This window comes from Chenopodium album, chromosome 3 (genome assembly GCF_948465745.1).
Source record: "Chenopodium album chromosome 3, dcCheAlbu1.1, whole genome shotgun sequence".
Taxonomy (NCBI): domain Eukaryota; kingdom Viridiplantae; phylum Streptophyta; class Magnoliopsida; order Caryophyllales; family Amaranthaceae; genus Chenopodium; species Chenopodium album.
This window is the reverse complement of record NC_137836.1, coordinates 6,581,084-6,606,172: the sequence shown is the minus strand read 5'-3', so window position 1 is coordinate 6,606,172 and position 25,089 is coordinate 6,581,084. Positions and strand designations below refer to the sequence as shown.

The window sequence follows — 25,089 nt, the reverse complement described above, 5'->3', positions numbered from 1 at the left end:
GAGAATTTTTGTTAATTTATGTATTTATTTAAAATAAGATGTATAGAATTTTTAAAAAATTAATAAACGACAGCGAATCGAGACATTTGTCAGTCTCACATTGAGGCACTTGTATTTTAGTATAGTATATAAATATAAATTTTTTTACCAAATTGAAAAAAAAAAAAACCCTTGAAAAAAAAAACTTCATAATGGACATTTAGTTGTTGATGTAATCCGCAATTAAATGTCCATTATGTATAAAAAAATATGGCTCATTATCATTAGTGTCTCACATGGTTAAGGAATCTAATATAAACTATATTCATTGATTATCACATTTAAAATATCATACTATTAATACAAATAGAAGATATAAAATTAATAAGATTATCATGTTATTAAGATAAAACCGTTCAAAGAAACACTCCATATAGTCATTGAAAAACTCATAATGTAGACAATTTATTTTGTATTCAAAATTCTAACATTATTAAGAGGTCCTAAATTTTTTTATTATATAAAACATTAAAAGTAGCTAAAAATCATCCATTGTTGGTATTGTCTTCCTTTTCAATCTTAACTACGACCTTCTTTTTGTTAGTAGAGCGTTGTGCCGAACTTGTTTCATCATCAATCCCTACATTTGTAGCATCATCGAGAGGTCTTTTTGTTGGTGTGATAAAGGATACATCAGGGTTTTCATTCTCATATACAACGGTGGCCAATTCCTACAAGACACAAATACAGAGTATATATATCAATACATATTATAAAAAAAATAATAAAAAATTAAAGTATAGAATTGTGGTAGATTTTTAATATATGACCTTATCTTTCTCGACAGAAGATTTACTTGATTCATCCATAGACTCAATTTCCACATCCTTTTCCTGAAACATGATAAATTAAATAATACGTTAAAGCTTTATAAAGGATAAATATTTTTTGAATTTAATAACATGAATTATTAATGGAAAAATTATCTGGAATAATCCGACCTTTGCCTCATCCGCCTAAAATAATCCCACTTTTCGATTATTTTTTAATAATCCGACCTTTAATACTAATTCGCTTTAAATGTTCCCAACCGGTCAATTAACTTGTTATAGCAAATTATATGACACGTGTCGACATTTGATTGGTTTAAAAAAATTAAATGAAAAATTAAAAATTTATAATTAATAATTAATTAAAAAAACCACTTGTTTCATAAAACTAAAAATTTAAAATAAAAAAAAAATAAAAAAAAAAAATAAAAAAAAAACCATCCCCACCACGGCCACCCGCCCACCCACCCTCCACGGTTGTCCACTCCCACCAATTTGCAACCCTCCCCGTTGCCTGCCGCCCGATGCCGGAGTGTCGCGCCGACTTCTCTCCCCTATCCCCGTTGAACCGCCGACTCCTATCCCTCTCCCCCTAAACCACCAACCACCATCCAAAAAACCCTTCCTCCCAATTCCGACCTTCATTCCCTCCTTCCCCTATCCCTTTTCCGACTCCATTCCCTTCCCCTATCCCTTTTCCGACCCTTTCCCCTTCCCCTCACCCTGATTTCGGCCCCCCTCCCCATCCCACGCCTCAGTTTCGATTTCGACCACCCTCTCCTTCTTACACGCGCCTTGGTTTGGACGTTTGGGGAGGTTTCTTGCTCGAGCTGGTGGCGGTGTTAGATTTTATTTTTTAAAAAAAATTATTTTTTTTAAAAAGTTAGTTTTAAATTTGTTAATTAAAATTATTAGTAATAATCTTTTCTTAAACAAAATTAAAATTAAAAGTTATTATTTTAACTAATCAAGTTGTGACAAGTGTAAATTAAACTTAATAAGAAAAAAAATTACCTAGTCAACCGGTTGCAGGTCACTTGGGACCATTTGAAGCAGATTAGTATTAAAGGTCGGATTATTAAAAAATAATCAAAAGGTGGGATTATTTTGGGCGGATGAGGCAAAGGTCGGATTATTCTGGGCAATTTTTCCAATTATTAATTACCTGCAAACCACCATTGACATCCAAGAATGATTTAATCAATTGTTCATCATCACTTATTCTTAGGACAGTATACTTATCCCAACTATGACTAAGATTGTGTTTAAAGATATGAAATCGGAACAAAAATTTCCTATCGATAAGTATGTCAAGTTCTTCGGGAAATGAATCATCTTTTCCATCCTACAAATATATAAAATATATATATTTGTCACAATTATTAAAGAATCAATCGAAGCAAAATAATTTAGAATAGTTGATAATTACTATCATTGTTCAAAACTATCTGAGTATATACAAAGCCAACAAAAAATGTGATTAAAATTATACACCTTTGATAACTTTTCTTTCAAATCCACTGCAGATATTTGCAAAATTTGATAAACTTCTCGATCAAACATAACAAAACTGGCAGTTCCACTATCATCCTCTACTATTATTGTAAGTTTATACCTGTAGAAAATGTTATTGGAACCTGACATAAGTTGTGTTTTTTTTTATAATAAATACTAATTAAAATCTAATATCAATTGTAATTCAATAATATAACACCAATTACCTTGGTGGTGCAGATTTGACGTGTGAGTCACATTTTTTGCACCAATATTTTCCACCACCTTCATAGTCAACCTTTTTGTTACAATTCTTGCATGAGTTATAATACCACTTGCTATTATATTCGATAGCAATAATAGTAGCATAAGTCACACAAAAGCATTCCTATGTAAAAAAATATATTAAAAAAAGTTAATAATTTATTTTAATGTCAATATAATTTCCATCAGAAAATTTTGAATTATAAAACTTATATGTTTTACCTCATTAGTCTCACTAATCTCGTCTAGTTGCTTTCGTTCATTCAAATTTAAGAACTCATCTGATATTGAATGTGAATTTTGACTTGACAAGTGACTTATTACATGCAATTGTGAATTTTTTTCACCTTGAACGCTAAATTTTTTTTTAAAAATGTATTAGTTTCAATTAAATTGGAAAATAATAATAATGTACAATATGATAAACAATGTCTAATACCTTCGTTTGTAATCTTGCACCTCAGGTATATCCTCATTATTGATGAATAATTTTGTCGCCCATAACGAATTTGATATAGAAACTTCATCTAGAAAAGTTATGATCATGGTAATTTGGTTAATACAATTATTAAATTTAGACGAAAAATTACTTATCATAATTTAAATATATGAATATATATAATAAAATATCATCTCTAAAAATCTTAATCTTAGCAAATTATAGTACTACAACTATGGGTCCTTGGATGTCATCTTTAGTAGTAGACTCCGAAAGTTGTTCAGCATATTTTCCATACAATACACCAGTCAACTTGTTTTTGCTACAAAATACAAGATAATTGTAATTGAAGTCAACACATAAAAAAGAGTTTTAATATTTAAAATTACATTATATAAGTTACTGCCTTATATGTATAATAACAAAAATCAATAATGTGAAGTATATATAGGCTAATTCGAATTGATGATTTGGGGTATCAGTTTTTGAAATATTGATAAGATCACCCATGCCGGTAAGCTCTCCAATAACATCTATAATTATTTATAAAAAATATTAGTTGATTATTTTATAAAATACGAAATTTATAAAAAATGGTTAATAAATTGATACAATGTATCGTACCTACTAAAATCACCTCATTGACCTGTTGTTTAAGGATTTTGTCGAAGGACACAAAATCAAATCCGTATTGAGGAAGTTGTGCATCTTCACAATCCCTAACAATAGTCCTATAATAGAAGTTCACTTTATAGGCATGGCTAGTAGCCAAATGTTTGCCAGCATTAGTAATCATTCCGAAGCTAGAGATAAAACGGGAAGTGCCCTCTTTCACAAGACCTTCAAATCGTCGAATGAGTGATTCTTTGATAGTTGCTTGTATTTTGGATCCCTGCGTTTATCATATCAAAATCAATTTTGCACTATAATTTATGAGTAAACATATTACAAAAATTAAACACATCTAAAAGACAAAAACTTTATGAACCTATAATAGTATACCTTCTCATCAACTAAAATTAACTCAAGTGAGTTAATTTTTTTTGGATTGGAATAGTCAGGTTGGTACCATAGCCTCACAATACGAACTTTTATTCTCCATGATTCTTTTAAAAGGATAAGGTCAGATATCATAGTGAACGCCATTAATAATATATTAATTAACCTCGATAATATGCCTTGATATAAAAATTGTTACGACTTATATGATATGACTAATATTTATATAGCTGATAATAAAAATAATATTGCATCCGATTTTATTATTTGAATATATATGGTTTGATTTTAATATGTTAACTATATTTTATTTTTTTCCGTTTTTCGATCCAATTATGTAACATAATATATTGATAAGTATCAATGTATTTTTTTTGTAAAGATAGTAATCATACGTAGTGTATATTTGCCTACTTTATAGCTTACCATTAAGTTATAGTTATTTATGCTTAGTGTATATATGATTTGATTTTAATATGTTAACTATATTTTATTTTTGCCGTTTTTCCATCTATTTATGTAACATAATATATTATAAGTATCAATGTATTTTTTTTGTAAAGATAGTAATCATACATAGTGTATATTTGCTTACTTTATAGCTTACCATTAAGTTATAGTTATTTATGCTTATTGTATATTTGTCTTCCATAAATTGTAGGAAATTAGGCCTACTTTGTATCTTACCATACGTAGTTTACAGTGTATATAATGCATTTGATAGGCTTGTTAATATTTGAGGAATTATCTTCTTTCATTATAAAGATAATAATCTAAAATATCTTACAGATTAAGATAATATATTCTTAACAAAAAAAGGATATTCAAAGTATATATACTATTCTAATATTATATATAGGAAATTTACTTATGGTAATTTGCATTTGATTATATATATAATACCCTTAGAAATAAGAAATCTTCTATACATAAAATTGGGAAATAAATTAAGAAATTTATAAAAAAAAAATCTAGTGTATCTTAAGACGTAAGATAATATTCTACAAAATATCTTAGTATAATAAAAGACAGCGAATCATAATGAGACATTTGTCAATCTCACATTGAGGCGCTTGTCTTTTATTATAGTATATAAATATGCTAAGATAATCGATACCTATATTTACATAAAATTTGTTCACATTACGTTCCTTACTGATGACCAGTATAAAATTTTTTCTTAGTGTTGATGACCAGTATGGATACTGATAATTTTATATAAAATTTTAGTATAGTATATAAATATGCTAAGATAATCGACATAATGTAAATATGCTAGCACCGGTTAAAAAATTAAAAGAAATTCAAATAACATAAAATACTGTTCAAATTACGTTCCTTTAATTTTATTTTTTTTATTGACCATTAGTAACCAAGTCCTTTAATAGTAAAATGAATTACCTTTGTATTTATTTTTATTTTTCCTACAGGTTTAATAATTTGATTTATAAACCGTGCATCGCACGGGCACTTTCGCTAAAATATAATATTGCACGGGCACTATGCTAGTATAGTTCCCGTGCGATGCACGGTTTAAAAATCAAAATTTTAATTTCATAAAAACGAAACAAAAATAATTCAATTAGTAAAAATCGACATATTTACATTAACAAATTAATTATTAAAATTCTATTCACGAATCACCATAATAATGGTCAATATATTTTTTACGGAATGTGATATGAAAATATTTTATTGCTGTTATTTTATTCCTTTTCATTTTTTATATTGTTATTTTATTGATTAAAAATGATAAAATATGCACTACACAAGCTAAGGAAAGTCGTTTCCTGTTACCCGTAGTCTATAGAGGGATTCAAAACTAAAATTTTATCGTCATATTAATCGGTTCAATAGTTATGCAATATAATATCTATTTACCCATTATAATCACCAAATCTATAGACATAATTTTATCATTATGCAGTATACAAGCTAAGTACCCTTATATCTTATCTACCTGTACATATTTTGTCTAAGCATTGTGCTAAAAAAATCACATAACAGTCGCACAACCTAAAACTGAGTGAATATACAACACAAATATGTATGTATAGATCGATATTGATAAATAATATATGAATTAGCTAGTAATAACACAATTTTTTATATGCGGCCTGTAATACCATGCGACAGGGGTTACTTGAGTTTCTCGGTTAGGGGTTACTTAAGTTTTCGGGGTTACTTGAGTTTCTTGGTCAGGGGTTACTCGAGTTTCTCGGTCAGGGGTTACTTGAGTCACAATTTTTTGAATGCGGCCTGACCGAGAAACTCGAGTAAGCCCTGATTGAGAAACTTGTGTAACCCCTGACTGAGTAAACTTTAACTGAGAAAATCCCTCGAGTAACCCTTGTCCGAACCTCTCAAGTCATTACTAATCGAGTAACTCAAGTAACCTCTGACCGAGTAACTCCTAACTGAAAAACTCAAGTAAGTCCTGACCGAGTAACTCAAGTAACCCTTGACTTAAAAACTCAAGTAACCCCTGATCGAGTAACCCTGACTGAAAAACTTAAGTAACCCCTAAAAAAAAACAAAAAACAAAAAAACTCGAGAAACTCCTACCGCATGGTGTGGCTTGTTGCACCAAAAATTGCTATAGTAATAATGGACTTATTTACATTAACAAATTAATTATTAAAGTATTCAATAACAATAATGGCTAATACAAATATTAAGGAATGTGATATGAATAGTACTTTGTCATTTGTATTTCTTATATTTTACTTCTTTTTTATTTCTTATATTGTTATTTAATTAATTGAAAAACCAATAACTTGTGAAAAGAAAAACCGAATAAATTATTATGTTCTATCAAAGAAAAGTTTTTTTCTATCCCCTGTGGAGGGAATTAAAACTAAAATTTTCTTGTCATATTAACCGATTTAGGGTGTGTTTTATTCACCTAATTTGAACTTTTCTCTTTTAATTATTAGACCTTAACATCTTATCAAAACTTATTCTAGTTGTAATTTGTACTTGGGTAACCTTTATTAAAACTTATTAAAACTAAATTGAATTTATCTGAACTTAATTCAACTTATTACGCTTGAAATAAGTGAAAATAAAGTGAACAAAACAGACCCTGATAGCTGTACAACCTAATATCTATTTTACCCATCATATTTACTAAATCTTTTTTTTTTTGAAGAATACTAAACCTTTATTGACACAATAAGAACCTTATATCTTACCTACATATATACTTTCCTAAGCATTGTGCCAAAAACTTTTACATAGTAGTCGTACGATAACCAATTGATTGAATATACAACATAAATATAGAGATGTAGATCAATATTGAAAACTAACATTTGAATAAAAAGATACGGAGTATTTATTACTTGTAAGATTTATATGAATGAAAGACATAATTCATCATCAACTAATCAATCATGTTGGTAATGTATTTTTTTATGACCTGTATTCTAATAAATATGAATGAATAAAAAAATTATAGCATATAGGTATGAATAAATTATATAAATTTAAAATATGATGAAAATTCAATGATTATAAAAATGAGAATAATCTTCATATATTAGATACGGAGTAATATTTAATTATTAATTATAGAATTGTATGGAATATTTAATAGTTATCATGTATGCATAAATATTTGGAATTCATTTTCAATATTTACAATCAATCAAATTCAATCAAATTTATTTTTAAATCTATAAAATTTATATATTAAAAACTAACCAAAAATATTATGTAATATATTATGAAAATTTTACATATCATATTACAGATATAAGATAAGCGAGACATAAAATGACACTTGTTAGCTCTCATTGATCCACTTGTCATAAATTTTTGCATAAATTTTTCTTATTTAATACTTCGTATATAGTACTACAAATATAAGATATAAATCGAACACTCAAAATTACCCGACCTTGCCGAATGCGACTCAAACACTCAAAATTGACACCTCTAAGACCCACATTGATTCGCTTGTCATAATTTTACCTGACTTTGATTTAGTGATTGTATGGTAAAAAGATATTGACTTTGATCTTGAAACCTAATAGTCTAATAAATTCTAAATAGAAAAATTAAAACAAAAGGAAATGAAAATAGTAAATGGCTTTAAATATTAAAATAAACATAACCTTTTAAATAAATTTAGCGAATTCAAGAGACAATTTTAAGGTTTTTAAAATTAAATGGGGGAAAATATATGTAAAAAGAACATTTTTAGATATATAAATGTCCATGCACTATTATAAGAGTTTTGTTAACCATTTTATAATTAAGGTAGGGATAAATCTTAGTAATATATACTCCGTATATTTTATTTACATAAAATTATCAGTATCCATACCTATATACGAAGTATATATTTGTGTTGTATACTATATTTAATCAGCTGTTGGTTATATATATGACTATTATATAATATATAGTTTTTGGCACAATGCTTAACTTAGGAAAATATATGTTCTGGTAGGTCAAATATAAGGTTATTATTGTGTCTATAGATTTAATGAGTGCGACGGGTAAATAAAACATGTATTTATTAGATTGATTGTAGCTACTGATGCGGATGGTATGATAAGAAAATTTTAGTTTTTTCTCAACGGGAGATACAAATAAATTAGTCCACTTCTTATATAGCCATGTGGAGTATTATTCAATTATTTTTCAATTAATAAAATAACATTATAAAAAATTAAAAGAAATTCAAATAACATAAAATACTATTCAAATAACGTTCCTTTAATTTTTTTTTTTATTGACCATTAGTAACCAAGTCCTTTAATAGTAAATGAATTATCTTTGTTTTTATTTTTATTTTTCCTACGGGTTTAATAGTTTGATATATAAACCGTGCATTGCACGGGCACTATGCTATTATCTCTTCTAATGCAACGGTAACAAAAGGGCCGTGTCAGATAAAATATAACCGGTGCTAGTATAGTGCCAAAAATCTTATAATGTAACCGGTGCTAGTATATTTACATTATGTCAGATAAAATATAACCGGTGCTAGTATAGTGCAATTTTAACACTATAGATTGATTTAGTGTTAATTTTTTAATATAATGTAATCATGAATACATAGCAATTTTGAGATGCATGTTTGTAATTCAATAATAGTCCGATACATAGCAATTTTAATAATAAAAGCAACCTAGATTTATTTTTTGGCACAATTGATACAGAATACATTTTTATAAAGGTGGTCCTTTTTTCTTAATGATAGTGTGTCAATTAATTTGAAAATGGTTAAAAAGGAAGGTGTATCAAATATTCAATTACTGTGAAACGGGAAGAGTAGCATCTAAATGTTATATAGAATAAACTTCTAATATTGAATTTCGTCAAAAAAATATATTAATAATAATACGAGTATTGAATTAGATTTTAAACTAGGTTAGGTTCCGGGTCATGACGATATAATTTAACATTCATTGTTAATTTAGCATTATATTTAATTAAAAAAAATTATCTAAAACTATTGCATGTGAAATTTTGACCTTAATTACTTTCTTCTTATTTCATGTCTTCACAAAATATAAACATTGAATATTATTATGTAAAAGAGTTGTTTAGTAAAATAAGTATCTTAAAATTATGTCGTTGATCATAGGGGTGACTTGATATAATGATATTTCAAAGACAAATTGATGTATTGTTTTACTTACTATAAATCAAAGGAGTATTTTAAAGTTAAATGTATAATTGAAAGAGAGTAAGACTTTTATAGAATTGAACTATGGTATTAATAAATAACCCCTATTTCTTGAGAATGTTTAAGGTTGTATGTCATTTACTCACTAACCATGTATCTAATCACAACCAACTGATCTAAATAGTGTTTCACAATAACAAATCCTATGTTATTCATTAATTAATGTCTCTGATTTTTTCTTTATTTGCAAATATTCAATTATTATTTTTAAATTTTTCCTTAAATATTATGCAGTTTTGTTTTGTAAATTTGCATTTCGGATGTTTTATCTTACAGTTTATTATGTTGGACAACATTTTTTTTTTTTGTAAGAAGAGTAGATGGGTAGTCATATTAAGATTGAATAGCCTTTTGACCCGTTCGATGCACGGGTTGTTAATTAGGTTATTTTTCTTGAAATGTATTGTATATTTGTATTATATGCGTTGGTGTTGTTTAGGAATTCAGTTGGGTATACATACATTGTAATTGTAGAGTATGAGATGACATATTAATTTAGGATATATTTTAAGTTTAGGATATGAAAAGACTAATTTATACTATATATTAAAAGGCGTTCCTTTTAAAGGAACAGTGCTACGTGGCACTCTTCAATGTATATTACAATATTCTTTCAAAAAAAAAAATGTATATTACAATATTACAACATGTCAAAATGCCACATCAGTGACACGTAAGCTTGCGACTTCATTTAACAAAATTAATAACATATGGTTTTACCTAGTTTCGAACCTTCAACCTCAAATAAATAAATGCTACACACTTACCATCTCAACTAACTTTTATTCGTGTTTTAAATTTCACATATTTAACATTATATATTTCTTTTAAATTAGAGGTTATTTAATTTATTTATTTTTCAAAAGATTAGAAAATAAATACATATGAAGTAAAAAAAAAAAATATCGTAACATCCGAGACAACGCCCAAATCACACACTAGCTATACAACAATTGAACATAATTATCAAATTAAAGAAGTTCAAACTAGCAACCCGATGCATCGCCCGGGACACATACTAGTTTATTGTTTATGTAATGTGTACTAAATAATTTATCTTTGATTCATTATATATTGGAAATGAAGAAAATGAAGCACTTCATTTTCTTACTGATTGCAAGCTTCGGAATGCATAAGAGTATAAGACTAAGAAGGGAATATAAAAAGGAAATATTAAAAAAAAAAAAAAGTGACACGTGGCATATGAATGATTATGATGACATGTGGCTTAGTATAATTTGTGGTCTATGTTTTTAAATTGGAAAAATGGAAACTAATAATCCTACCTTTACCAATTCTTCCAAAAACAATCCCACTTTTCGATTATTCCAAAACAATCCCACCTTTCACCCTAATCTTCTTCTAATAATCCCTGACCGGTTGGATGGTTTTGGTAACTGATTTTCTTAGGTCTTTTCCCACATATCGAATTTTAATAGGCTTATTTTATTTTTTTAATAATTAAAAAAAAAACCAAGCTCCTGCCACAGCCTTTCCCTCCCCATAACCGCCCTTACTATCCCCAGCAACCCATGACGCCGGAAATCCAATAGCAACCCTGAAACCCCAATAACAACCCCCGAAATCAAAACACCAGTCCAACAGTGCGCAATACTCAGAAGCCCGACCACAACCCTAGTAATCTGTCCACATTTGCCGGCACAACTTCACATCACGTTGCAATTGTTGTAATGTTTTGATGATTGTGAACAAATGATGATTATCTAACTAATATGTGTATTGATATGAGCATGAACAAGTCATGAAGCATGAAGATGATTGAGTACAGGTTAGATCATCATTGAAGATGGTTCCCTACATACAATGTATGGATTGTGCTTAACACAAAGAGAAAAAGTCTAAACGTACAAACGTATTGTTAGACTTTACATGCAGTTCCTAAGAAGAATGAGAAGATTTTCTTTGCAAGGAATGAGCAGCAATTCCTGAGGGGGAACAAGTAAAGAGAAGTTCCTTCACAGGAGTAGAAGCTAGAGTAGAAGTTTCATCAGAGAAGAGAAATTCCTTTGCAGGAACAGAAGTGTCGGAGTAGATGCTTCACCAGAGAAGAGAAGTTCCTGAACAGAAGCATCGAAGTAGAAGCTTCATGAGAGAAACGTGAAGACAGAAAAATAGGAGTATATTTTTCTAGGAATCATGTAAGTATGTTGGACAAGAGAAATTGTTTGGAATAAGCCTAAGGAACTACATTGGAACTTCAGTCAGTAAGGAACTTAGTGTTGATGACCAGTAAGTCCCTTACTTGTCAGTCTATAATTCGTTTATAGAAGGAACACGAGTTTGCACAGCACTAGAAGTCAGTTTTCCACGTTAAATAGACATTGCACTATGTTTGCCTACTTTATAGGAAGTTAGTTTTGACTTGGTATTAATATTTATTAATAGATGTTATTTTATAAAAGATAAGTTTTTGAAATAAAATCTGATTTTCTCTCAGTAAAAAAGATAACTTATTTTCCTAGTTTCTAGGGATTTAGTTTTCAAATAAACTATCTAAAATGATTTTATTGTAGTCAAAGTCGTGGGAAAAAGATTTTTAAACTGGTTACCTTAAAAGTAGGAGTTTAGTTGAGATTTTGTTTGTTAAGGAACAAAATGAATCTGGTCTATATGTGAAGTTAAATTAATGAACGAGTTTGTTATTTTAAATTATCTTCTTAAAGAAGTCAGATTTAAACTCCTATCTTTTAGAACAAGGACTTGGTCCCCAAGGAACTCGTGGCTGGTATTTGCAAAACGTGCTGATTGTTTTCCCAAGAAAAAAGGAAGTTATTGGGCAAGTCGTGAAGCAACTAATTGACCCATTATTGTTGCTTATAATCAGAATTAGTTTTCTATTCGTGGGCCTAAAGATTCGGACCACTTTTGATCATAAGGAACATGGGAAATTAGTGGGTTTTCTAAATATTCTATAAATAGAACGTTTTTAATTCTTTCCAAACTGTCTGACTTTAAAGAGTCATTCCATATAGTGTCTCACTTAAGTAGAATAGTTTTTCATGAGAAATATATTATGTTTTCCACGTTGGTGAGTTAGTTCCTTTAGGTTCCAAGTTCCTTACAAGTCTCAAAGTGTCCAACATATTAGTTTCATATATTTATCTTTTATATGTATTTGAGAATTGTTTAAGGGTTTGAGTGAACTCGATCTTGTATTGGGGAATTTATAAGGGTTTGAGTGAACTCTTGTATTGGGGAATTGGGAAGTTTGAGTGAACTTTTACTTGTGAGAAAAAGAACTGAGAAAGAGAAAGAGAAGTGAGAAGAGAAAGAGAAGTGAGAAGAGAGAAAGAGAAGAGAAGAGTAACAAGTTGGGTGACTTGTTCCTCCGGGCTTTGGGTTTGTTGAGGAACTCGAAGTTAGAGTCTTTAGTTTGTAATAGGTCATTGCTCTATTCTAGTGAAGATTCTTTTCCTAAAATCTCTTGTGGTCGTGGTTTTGCTCCTTGTTTAGGGCCAAGGAGTTTTCCACGTAAAAATCTCTCTTGCACTTTTAATTCCTTTAGCTAACTTTCTGTTCCTTTAGCTTACTTAGTTTTATTCCTGCAAAAAGTTTGACAAATCTGTCATACTACAATTCAACCCTCCCTTCTTGTAGTATTCATTGAAACAACAATCCGGTCTATTGAATGTGGATGACGACAAGGCACAAAAATTATACAGTATGAAAGTTGTAATGTATTTTAAAGTATGTATGATTTAGTTAATGTAGGTTTGGTGGTGTCGAGTCTTTGGTGGAGATTTCAGGTGAGGGTGGTTCAGTTGGGGGTTAGGATTTCATGTGGAGTTAGGGTTTTAGCTAAGGTGGGGCAGTAATGGGGGCGGAAATAAGAGGGTTAGAGGTGGTGGCGGCTTGGTTTAATTTAGTAGGGGTGGCAGTTCAGGTGCAAGCTACGAGTTTTTGGGGGTGGCAGTTAGTGCTGACCATGGGAGGGAGGTGGGAGGAGATGAATTAAAAAAGAAAAAAAAAAAATTGAACGGTTTAACCGGTTACAAGTCAAAGGAATTGTTAGAAGAAAATTAGGGTGAAAGGTGGGATTGTTTTGGAAAAATCAAAAGGTTGGATTATTTTTAGAAGATGGAGTAAAAATGGGATTATTAGTTTCCATTTTCCTTTTAAAATACTAATATAGATATAGATATAGATATCTTTAATATTTGCGATTAAATTTCTATTTTTTTTTTGTTTTTTATTTTTTGATGCAAAATTTCCTTCTTTTGTTGTATATTAAATATAAGTAGAAGAAGTTTCCTATAAAAAAAAAAAGTAAATAAGATTGTTTGTGTGTGATTCTTATTAAGTATAAGAAGTTTATAATCTTAAAAACAATAGGTAAATTTAACAATAAACCAACCTTTGCTCCATTCTCCCAAAATGGACCAACCTTTAAATCTTCCAAAAATAAACACAAGTTTGTGCTTTTTTCTCCCATATTAAACCCAAATGACTTGTGACCTGAACACCGGTCATTTTTTTTTCATTTAATTATCTTTTTAAATTAAAAAATTAACAAAATAAAATAAAAACTCAGACCACCGCAACCCTCCTCCCCAACCCACTGCTAGCCACTGCTCCCTCCCTACCCCTACCACTGTCGGCGCCCGGTGCCCTACCCACCCCAGGCGCCGATGACCCTACCCCTCCCTTTCCTCCTCCCCCCCACCCAAAATTACTGAAACCACCCTAAATGGATGATTTGCAATTTGTTAGGTTTTGCGATTACAGGGAAGTTGTGGTTTGGTACAATTGACGCGTGGTAGCCAAGTGAAGTTGGATGCAAGATGATATGGTGATGTGGGATGATATGGTGGCCGGATTTGTGGCTGTGAGGATGAAGTGTAGCGTTTGGTGGCTAATTTTGGTGAAGTAAAAATTGAAGGTGAGAGGACAGTTGGGCAGTGGTGTTAGGTGGTTGGTGCGAGTTGCTTTGTTTAGGTGCGGTGGAGTGCAGTTGTGTAGGGAGCAGGGGATCGAAGTTGCGCGTGTTTTCAGTGTGTTGAGGTGTTGCTTATGGGGCGTTGGCCATCGACAGGCCGAGGAGGGATGGCTAGTGGGGAGTGGGGCTGGCAGTGGTGGGGAAAGGGAGGGGTTTTTTTTTCTTCTTATTATTTGATTTTAAAAAATTAAAATAAATATTTTTTGTTGATTATCAAAAAAATAAAAAAATAACCAATGAGCACATGACACGTGGATTGCAACCTTGTATAACTGGTCAAGTGACTTGCTTAGTTTAATATGGATGAAAAAAAATGCAAACTTGTGTTTATTTTGGGAAGATTTAAAGGTTGGTTCATTTTGGGAGAGTGGAGCAAAGGTTGGTTTGTTGTTGTTAAATTTTCCAAAAAAAAAAAAAAAAAAAAAAGACTCAAAGATTAAGTAATTATATGTTGCCAAAAGTTCCAAAACATGTATCTTGGATAGGCGTATCCATCTATAGAATGTAAAATATCAAAACTTATTTTATACGGTTAATTAACACAATTATTGTTATGTACTCCCTCCGTCTTTTTATTTGAGTCTCTTTTCTCTTTATTATGTGAGTAATAAATTTTAGATAGGGGACTCTAATAAAGAGACGGAGAGAGTAATAATTTCCTAAAATAAAATTTTCATAAAATGGAGGTTTTTTTTTATTTTAAAAAAAAACCTAAAGGCACACCAAAAATTAATACATGTCAATGTGTCATTGACTCCTTGTTTTTTTTTTTTTTTTTTTTTTTTTTTTTGACAAAGGGAACACACAAAAAAACAACTAAAAAACAAAGGAAAGAAGATCTCTACAACGAGCCACTCCAGCCAGGGAATGAGCCTCCCTAATAGAAGTCCTCGGAACCTTTCGAATGAGGCAGGTAGCAAAATCTGACAAGGTGTTCCGAATCTCCTGAATAGTCCAAATTACTGTTATGTCCGCCACTTCCTGGCACACAATTAACGTAGAAATAATAGAGCAGTCGGTAAAAAGTAAAAGACGAGTAAAACCCCGCAATCGAGCTTGTTGAAGACCAAACAAACAGGCAAGCAGTTCTGAATGAAGAGCCGACCCAGCAACACAAGCCTTGGCACCACCAGCCATCGGTTGCGACGAATCATAAACACAAAAACACCAACCAGTACCAGCATTGTTAGTCTCCCTATCCCAAGCTCAATCAAAAAGCATAGAAACCTCACAAATGTCATTCAGAGCACCACAAAGAGCATAAGTAGTAGAAGGAGACGGAAAACCCGGAGGCCTACCTGTCGAATCAGAAGTTAGGATACGAGCATTCTGACTTCTGAGGCTCCAATCTGAGGCCAAAGCCAAGATTGAATTGGGAGAATAAACCGCAGATCGGAATCTAACATTATTTCTTGTTAACCAAATTGCCCAGCAGACCCCAAAGAAATAGTCCAAAATGGCCCACAACCTGGCCGAACTAAGCCCAGAGACAATACCTGTAAACCAGTCTAGGAAAGGTAACAGGGAATCAGGTTTAGGAAAAGAACCCCATTCTATAGAATACCATAAAGACCCAATAAAGGGGCAATCACGAAACAAATGATCCCTTGATTCCACATAATTGTGACATAAAACACAAGTTAAATCTACAAGAATACCTTTTCGGGAGAGAACCTCCATAGAAGGAAGAGCGTCCTGAACAATCTTCCAAGCTAACATCTTCCACTTAGGAAGGATTGGTAATCACCACAGGCGTTTCCACCAGGTAGGAGGAAGCAAGGAAACTGGGGATTTAAAGTGTTGATATAAGATATGTAAATAGGCTGATTTTGTAGAGAACTTTCCATCCCGAGTATATTTCCAGTAAACAAAATCATCAACCGCTTTCGAAGGACGTTCTAAACTTAGAATAGCTGTAGCCACATGTTGAGGGAAAAGAGATCGAACCTTAGATGGATTCCAGGAGAAGGAGGTAGGGGCTAAAAGATCCGAAACATAAAAAGGCCTATCATGAACTGGAATCGACCCCTTGAACTCCACCTTAACATTGGGAAGCCAACAATCATTTAAAATACTTGTATTTTTTCCTAAACCAATCTTCCAAGCAACACCTGCTGAAATAGCTAAGTTCCCCTCCATAAGTCCTCGACTTCCCCAAGAAGGTCGGGCACCAGAAATATGTGACTTGTGCTGAAGAAGATTCGGATATTTAGCAGAGAGAACCCGAGAAGCCAAGAGTTGAGGATTATGTCTCAACCTCCAAGCTTGCTTAGCAAGCAGGGCGACATTAAAGGATTGAAGGTGACGGATTCCAAGACCACCTAAACCTTTCGGAAGAAACACAGAAGCAGCAGGAGCCAAAGCAAGTCCCTTGAAAGCTTCCCTAGACTTCCACCAAAAACGCAAAAGCAGAGAATTCACCCTATCACAGATTGTCGAAGGTATCTTGAACACTGAAAGAACATGGTTAAAAGAGGCAATGAAAACTGAGTTAATAACAACCAACTTAGCAGCAGGCGATAACCTAAGAGAGGAAAAGGCTGAAAGTCGTTGAACCATCTTATCAATCATAAATTGAAACTCTTTGCATTTGCTACGACCCATATCCACAGGGAGACCTAAATAAGTACTGTGGGGAATAATTTCAAGCTTTAAATCCCACTATCTTGAACCCCACTGTGATCATACACTAAAGTACGGTGGCGTCCAAAAGGGAAGAAGATAGAGCAAAAGAGTCGCCAACAAGTTTTAGGAACTTGTAAACCGTTCACAAGGTGAAGGTTATACCCCTTAACGATCCAAGAGATCGTCAACTCCATAAGGTCTAGAACCAAATAAGGGTTCGGGGATGAAGGTACAAATCCAACCTAAAAGAGATTGAACCTGCCCTAATAATAGGCCTCTACTTTATTCTGATCGTATTCATGTGCGCTTTTTAATTAACATGCAATCAATAGGATTAACCCTAAACCTATTTATCTATGTTGGTTGAATATAATGCACAAACAAACTATTATTGGCGATCACTTGAAATTATAATCAAATTAACCCTAAATAAGATTATTAATTATCTTATTAAGCGTGATTACAAGTACCAATTCCCTTTAAACATGCATAAAAGGTGTGATCAAGCAATAACAATAAATATCAAGCAACATAATAATAATAAACAATATCATGAATAATAATATCAATAATCATAATCATAATCATAATCAAAATAATAATAATAATTATATTCATAATCATCATAAATTATAACAATTATAATCATAATCATATTCATGTTAATATTAAAGCATAATAATAATAGCAAGATCCTAGGCATGATACTAACAAGATTAATAACAAACCCTAGCATGTCACTAAGCAATAAAAATCAAAGCTTTAGCCCTAACATGATACTAATAATCATAGATATTAGGAAAAACATAGGAAGCATCGCAGGAATCATAATAAGCATATTTGATATTATAACTTTTCCCCTAAACATGATACTAGGAATATCATAATAACAATATAAACATGATTTCTACATCATAATATCAATTAAAACCATTAAAGCACTTACTTTGATGCCTCATACCTCTTTCTAATAACAAAATACACACGTTAGTAACTTCAAGGAAAATAATAATCAAAACAATCAAATTAAATAATTGAAAGAGAGATTTGGGACCAAACCCTCAGAAATTAAACCTTTCACGTCTAGGACAAAGGCAACTTCGAATATGGCTAGGTGTTTCTAGATCTTGTGAATGCGGAATTTTGTATGGGAAAACAAAGTTTAGAATTAAGGAAAGAGAGAGATGAGAGAATTGATGATGAATGAAAACTGATTGTAGGTGAATGAAAACGGAGTTTTTAATACGTTATTTATAGAGAAAATCAGCCAAAAAGATAAATTAAACAAAACAGAGTCAGACGCACAAAAAACAGAGTTGGCGCCAACCCTGGCTAGCTGGCGCCAGGCGCCAATGGCTAGCGCCAGGCGCCAAGGCCTGGGGTCAGGCGCCAAGCCTATTTCCAACGCGTTTTCGAAAATCAGATAAGTTTGCCGTACTGGAGGATAAAATCATATAATTTCCTCGAAAATGCTATTTGATTTTGATTAAAACTCTGAAAAGTCAACAAAAGTCAATTTATCAATGCTAATTGAATTAGGAATGAAAAGAACCTTCTAGAAGATTCTAGAAGACTAAAACCATTCCTAATTGCATTAGGAATGATAAATCATATTAGTCCCTCCCCAAGATCATTGGGCCGTATATAAAGCTCAAACCGGGCCCAGTTCAGTAAATTGGCCATAACTTCCTCAATATTCATCGGAATTGGGTTTATAATATATCGTTGGAAAGGTCTTTGCAAGCCCCATCCAACTACACTACTATTGGACCCATATCATGGACCAACCAAACTGGATGGGCTGTTTTCATAAAATAAGTTTTCAAAAACAGAGAGAAGAGAAAAGAAAATAAAAACTATCTGCAACACTAGACTTTCCACACTTTCTCTTCATTCGATTATGATTCGACGTGAAAGGTACTCATCATTGGGTTTGGTTTTGGGGAGACACATTTGGGTGTCTACAAGTACCAATGGAAGAACAGGCCTTCATCTTAAGACTGGTTGCAAGGTAATCCCGATAATCATCCGGAGTGTTAGAGCTGAATCTAACAAAGGATTTCCGGGGGTTAACCATTTGACCAGAATTTGAACAGAACTCATTTATCACCGAAAGCACATTATCACATGCCTCAGGAGAAAGTCGAAAGAAAAGCAGAGCATCATCTGCAAAAAAAAGATGCGAAACAGAAGGAGCCCGACGAGAAACATAAATACCACGAAATAAACCTCGCCGTTCATCACGCCGCAGCATTAAAGAAAAAACTTCCATACATAAAACAAAAAGGTAGGGAGAAAGAGGGTCCCCTTGCCTCAGTCCACATTTAGGAATAAAAGGTTGCGAAGGAAATCCATTAATTAAGAGCTGGTACGATACCGTAGTAACACACTGTTGCAAAATATGGACCCAGTAAGGAGGGAAACCAAACCTGCGGAGAACCTCCCAGAGGAAATCCCAGTCAACCCTGTCGTAAGCCTTATTCATATCTAGTTTTAAGGCCGCAGAACACGTCTTAGATGGTGAAGAAGACATGTATGAAAGTAATTCATGGGCTAGTAAACCATTGTCTGCCATTAAACGGCCTGGCACAAAAGCATTTTGAGAATCAGAGATTAGAGATGGTAAAACCTTCCGAAGTCGATGAGTAAGACATTTGGCAATGCACCTGTACACCACATTACATTATCCAATCGGACGAAATTGGGAAGCCAACTCAGGGTGATCCACCTTTGGGAGAAGAACCAAGAAGGTACGATTCCATTCTTTTAGCAGATAGCCATGAACAAAGAAAAACTGAACTGCCTCAATAACTTGGGGACCAACCATAGCCCAATGTAGCTTGAAAAATGCCGAAGTAAAGCCGTCTGGACCAGGAGATTTATCACTCCCAATATGAAACATAACTTCTTTAATTTCTTTTTCCGAAAAAGGTTTCATAAGGACTTGGAAATCTGGCTCCAAAATAGTAGGAAGATCCAAATCATCCCATTGACAAGGGGAAGCAGGAGAATGAAGCCCCCGACAATTATAGAGCTCAATGAAATGGTCTTCCAAGACAGAAGCAATCCAGTTTGATCAGAAACCCAAACACCATGTTCATTTTTCAAACTCATAATTTTGTTTCTTCGGCGACGAGCGTGAACCGAGCGGAATAAAAGACTGGAAGGAGACTCACCTAAAGCATCCCAACGAATCTTGCATCGTTGCCTCCAAAAAAGAAAAGCTGTCTGGCCCTGGAAATCTTCTCTTCTCGCAACAAGAGAAGGTCAGATCTTTGCTGATCACCCTGTAGATGAAGAGAATTTGTAGTTACTGTAGACACCTAAAAATGTCTCCCCAAAACCAAACCCGATGATGAACTACCTTTCACCGCCACTATTGGTCGGGTTTAGTATTTAATCCCGAAAGTGCTTAAAAAATCGTATTTTATTAAATTCATACTTTTGAACGGCCCATGGATTAGTCTTGATGTTTGGTAAAAGCATAGTTTTAATTTCAGCCCAACTTATTTTAAGTCCAAACCTTTTTTACTTATTTTTGGCCCAAACTCTTTATTTATTTTTATTTAATTATTTTCTTATTTTAGCCCGAATAATAAAAGCCAGAAAAAGCCCGAAATTATCAATCGGCACTTAAAAAGCTGAAAGAAGTTAGGGTTAAAAATGAATTTAGACGGAAAATGGACTGGAAATTCCCGCGCCACGGCAGACTGCCACCGTGTCACGGGAATCCTTCCCGTCTGACGGTGGGACTTCCCGTGACACGGGAGGTCTGCCGTGACACGGGACGTTCCGTGTCCTTTCCGCGTAAACCCTTAACGCGTTTTTCATCCCGTTTTCTGAAAATTTCCCGCGTCACTCCAAAAGTGTACCGTGTCACGGGAAAGTGTACCGTCTGACGGTGGGGCTTCCCGTGTCACGGTACAGTCTGACCGTGTCACGGGATACGTTTTTAGGGTTTTTATCATTTTAGGGTTCCGTGTGCTCCCTCAGCACATTTTCCCTATAAATACCCCCTCATTTCTGATGAACGGGGCACCGAGTAATTCTCTAATTTTATTCTCTCTCTTCTATGCTTTAGCCTAAACACTAGCCTACCCTTTTCACTTCAAAATTCCTTCTTCAAGCACTCAAAGGAGTCCATATTTTACTCGAGGTTCTTTCCTTAAGCCAAGGCGTGAAAGGTAGAACTGTTTGAGGGTTTGGCCCCAAAATCAACTTTATCTTATTTAATTTAATTTAATTACTGTTTATTTATTTCCTTGAAGTTACTAACTCGTTTATTATTTTGTAGTTGCAAACAAACAGAATCAAAGTAAGGATCATGCTCCTTTTATTTTTATTATTTTTCTAACGATTTTGTGTTGTTGGAATTATGATTAAATTGGTTTTAATATTAATGTTTATTCTATTATATTTTTTATTGATCACCATATTGCATGTTTAAAGGGAATATGTAATTGAAAATCACGCCTAATAAGATAATTTGGACAACCGGTTTAGGATCCTTTTTAATCTTGTTGTTTAATCAAGTGATCACCAATATTTTAGAATTATGTTGCATTAATATTAAACCAATTTAGCTTAATAATAGTTTGGAGCAAATTGAATATTTTGTTTGTATGCCTTTGAGATCACAGGAATGCTTTTCAATATAAGAATCGAGTAGAGGCCAATACGGGCGAATGTGACTCCATGACTCACTTCGTACCATCATCCCCGATCCTCCTTTCGTGGTTCCGAACCATATGGAGTTAGTAATCTCATGGATTATGAATGGGGTGTAACCTTCACGGGTCAATCGTTGTTGCCTATCGTTGTCCCTTTATCGTGGTTGCCTTTTATGATCCGTGAACGATTTACAAGTTCCTTAAAAACTTGTTGGCGGCTCCTTACTTTTCTTTGTCCCTAATCGTTGTCCCTAATCGTAATGTCAATTCCCACTTCCTATGAGTGCCAAGCATATTCACAACATGCTTTTTACGTAGGCGCACTTCGAGCGACGCCTACAGTTACAAATTTCTCCAAGTCTTGCCAATCTATACCCCATTTCCGCTTATTAGTAGCGCACCAACGAAGCATATGAACTTTCACTGCATCCAATTTTCTAGAGACCGAAAACATAAAAGAACCAGGGTGAACCTTTTGCCAGTCAGAACCAATGATATCTGCAACTTCTTTGATACCCAAACACTAATTTTCAATTTTATATGGACTTCTTCGAGCACAAGTAGTTCCTGTTTCCTGTAAAACAATAGCAGCATGGTCCGAGAATAAAATTGACTGGTAGCATCTGGGTATATATCAAACCATGACGAAGTAGCATAACCCTTATCCAATATTTCATATGTGGAATTTTGGATTTGTCCATTGGTCCAAGTAAAATGGGGTCCCGTAAATGGAATGTCTATAAGTTCATTCTGCAATTTCCATTCCATAAACTGGTGACGGCCAGGAATTTCAAGGGAACCCCCAATTTTATCATCCATATATTCAACCTGATCAAAATCACCTACAAGAACTGCATGTGGAACTGAATTTAAAATATTGGTGATTTTTTCCCAAACCAAATGTCTGGCCGAAGTATGAGGCGGACCGAACACAAACAGGATATATTTTATTACTTGACCAGGGATTTCAACTTTACAAAATATTACATTAGGAGATATAACTAACGGAGTAACTACTAGTGGAGCAAACCAAAAAACAACTAGACCTCCACTAAGGCCTAAAGCATCACAACCACAAAAACCATCAAAACTAACCGAGTTTAACTTTTGTACAGCTACATCAACAGAAACTAAGGTTTCCATGAGAAACATCATATCTACACCCAAGGAGCGGACTAACGAAACCACATACGGAACCTTCGGGGAGTCTGCCGATCCAAGACCCCTACAGTTCCAAGCACCAACATTCATGGCCCTCGTGGTGGCCCTTGAAGGTGAGCCACCGAACCTTGATCAGTGGGAGATGAAGAGCTGTCAGAAACCGGGTCGCCCATAGAACCCTTACGTCGCTTAGTTTGCTTAAGACAAGGAAAACATCCCAGAGAAGCTGTTGCAGGTGGAGTATCAGGTTCAGAGATTGAGGCCAGACGCTTTGAAGGACAAGAAGTCTTCACCCATTGCCAAAATTTCTCTTTACCCCTAGTCAATTTAAGCCTTAACGAAGCTGGAAGCTTTCCCGACGCCTCTATTTTAGAAAGTGGAGAGGTAGCATAGTTAATTGGACTAGCCTGAGTATGCATAGGCGACCACTCCATAGGTATTGCTTCGTCCGAGTCAGAATCAAGATCCCCTGCCGATTCCACTGTAGTTTCCGACGGCTCACAGTGTACAGAAGATGGCGAAAGAGATAAATTAACACCTTCGGAAGAAGAATCTTGCTGGTAGCCCGAGTTTCCCTGACCATTAGTTGGAAAAGACAACCCAAGAGAAGGCAAAGGAGATCCAATCTCTAACATTGGATTGGAAGTAGAAGAAACATTTAAGCCCAACCAGTTACTTGGACCTGCACCGAATGGATCAGGATAGATTGGCCCACCAGGCCCCAAGGGCGGAGGAGAGAACATAGGAGTGGGCTCAAGATTTTGGCTACCCAAATCACGAAATAAGATGCCACGATATTGAGGCTCAAAATGGGGTCCTGTACGAGAAAGCCCAACTCTTGAAGCTGTTAAATACGGATCCGGTTCGGGCTAGTCCATTAGGAGGTGGATCCGGATTAATAGGCGTGGCATTAATCTGATGTGCATGCGATCCATGGAAAATTTGGTGAGCTGAGGTAGCAGATTAGTGGCACGTGGGATAGGATTAGGATAATTAATATGAGTTTCAGAGCTATCACCTAAACCACGTGCCCCAAGCTCCCAGTTATGAATTGGATGCCACCCCTCACGTGGGTTGATTGCATGAATGCCACGTCTTTGTTGAGAAGGAGGAGGTGGCTGAACATCATCAATTTCGAGATCCTCTCTGATGCACCGATTGATGCCCAAATCCCGCCGCCAAACCTCGTCGTTGGAGTTGCGGAAACCACTGCCTGGAGGTCCGGGAAATAAACCCGGAATAGTATTCCTAGGAGGCAGAGAAGGTGGAGAATTCACTGATCTTGCAGAAAAGGTGTCAATAATATCGCTTAATTGATCCCAATCCGATGGATGAGAGTCAGCAGGATATTAAAATAGGTTATCTTCATCATTATCTCCAAACCATAATTCAGTAGTCCAATTGTCCGGGTTTGGAGCAATACCCCGAATCGAATTGGTGTAACATGATTGTCGTGGGTTGGAAAGAAACAACCCGCAATCAATGGTAACGACAAATCAACTAATATTTTAACTTTAGGTCTCGGAATAGGAAACTGACCGTTATGATCTTCTTCCATAAGTAGGTCACCAACCTTATTGAGAACTGAATAAGCCACTTGCGGAACTGAATAACGGATAGGTATACCTTGAACTTGAACCCACATCGGCACCAAATTCAGGTTCATATTCTCCGGAACCTCATGACCCGGTATGCGCTGAATAACCATCAGACTTCCCTTGAAGTGAACCCAGCCTCTCTGATCTAATTCATCAGCGTCAAACGGATTTGAACAGCAAAATACAAATTCTGATCCATATTCATAGACCTTGACCGGACCCCGTAGATGCCAGAAACGAGACACTAAACGTTGCACCAGAGCTACTGAAAATTTCCTAGCATCCCAGAATTTACCTATTACAGTACATCGCCAGTCAAAATTCCCTTCCTCAAATGAAGGAGGAGGGAACTCATAGGTTCCTATAACATGA

The 25,089-nt window shown here is 33.8% G+C and overlaps 2 protein-coding genes across 2 annotated transcripts; both read right to left on the bottom strand.

The window, feature by feature from the left end:
- Nucleotides 1-524: 524 nt before the first annotated feature.
- Nucleotides 525-4,152, bottom strand: LOC145624778 (replication protein A 70 kDa DNA-binding subunit B-like). Its single transcript, XM_081677867.1, has 9 exons — nt 4,009-4,152; nt 3,631-3,898; nt 3,007-3,094; nt 2,790-2,922; nt 2,531-2,691; nt 2,304-2,424; nt 1,975-2,154; nt 810-872; nt 525-710 (listed from the first exon to the last, which is right to left on the bottom strand). Exons 1-9 carry the CDS (start codon nt 4,150-4,152, stop codon nt 525-527), a joined length of 1,344 nt encoding a protein of 447 aa, XP_081533993.1.
- Nucleotides 4,153-16,406: 12,254 nt separating this feature from the next.
- LOC145624777 (uncharacterized) lies at nt 16,407-23,209 on the bottom strand. The gene is made up of 5 exons (XM_081677866.1): nt 22,421-23,209; nt 20,497-20,575; nt 20,003-20,336; nt 19,260-19,954; nt 16,407-17,281 (listed from the first exon to the last, which is right to left on the bottom strand). Exons 1-5 carry the CDS (start codon nt 23,207-23,209, stop codon nt 16,407-16,409), a joined length of 2,772 nt encoding a protein of 923 aa, XP_081533992.1.
- Nucleotides 23,210-25,089: the final 1,880 nt, after the last annotated feature.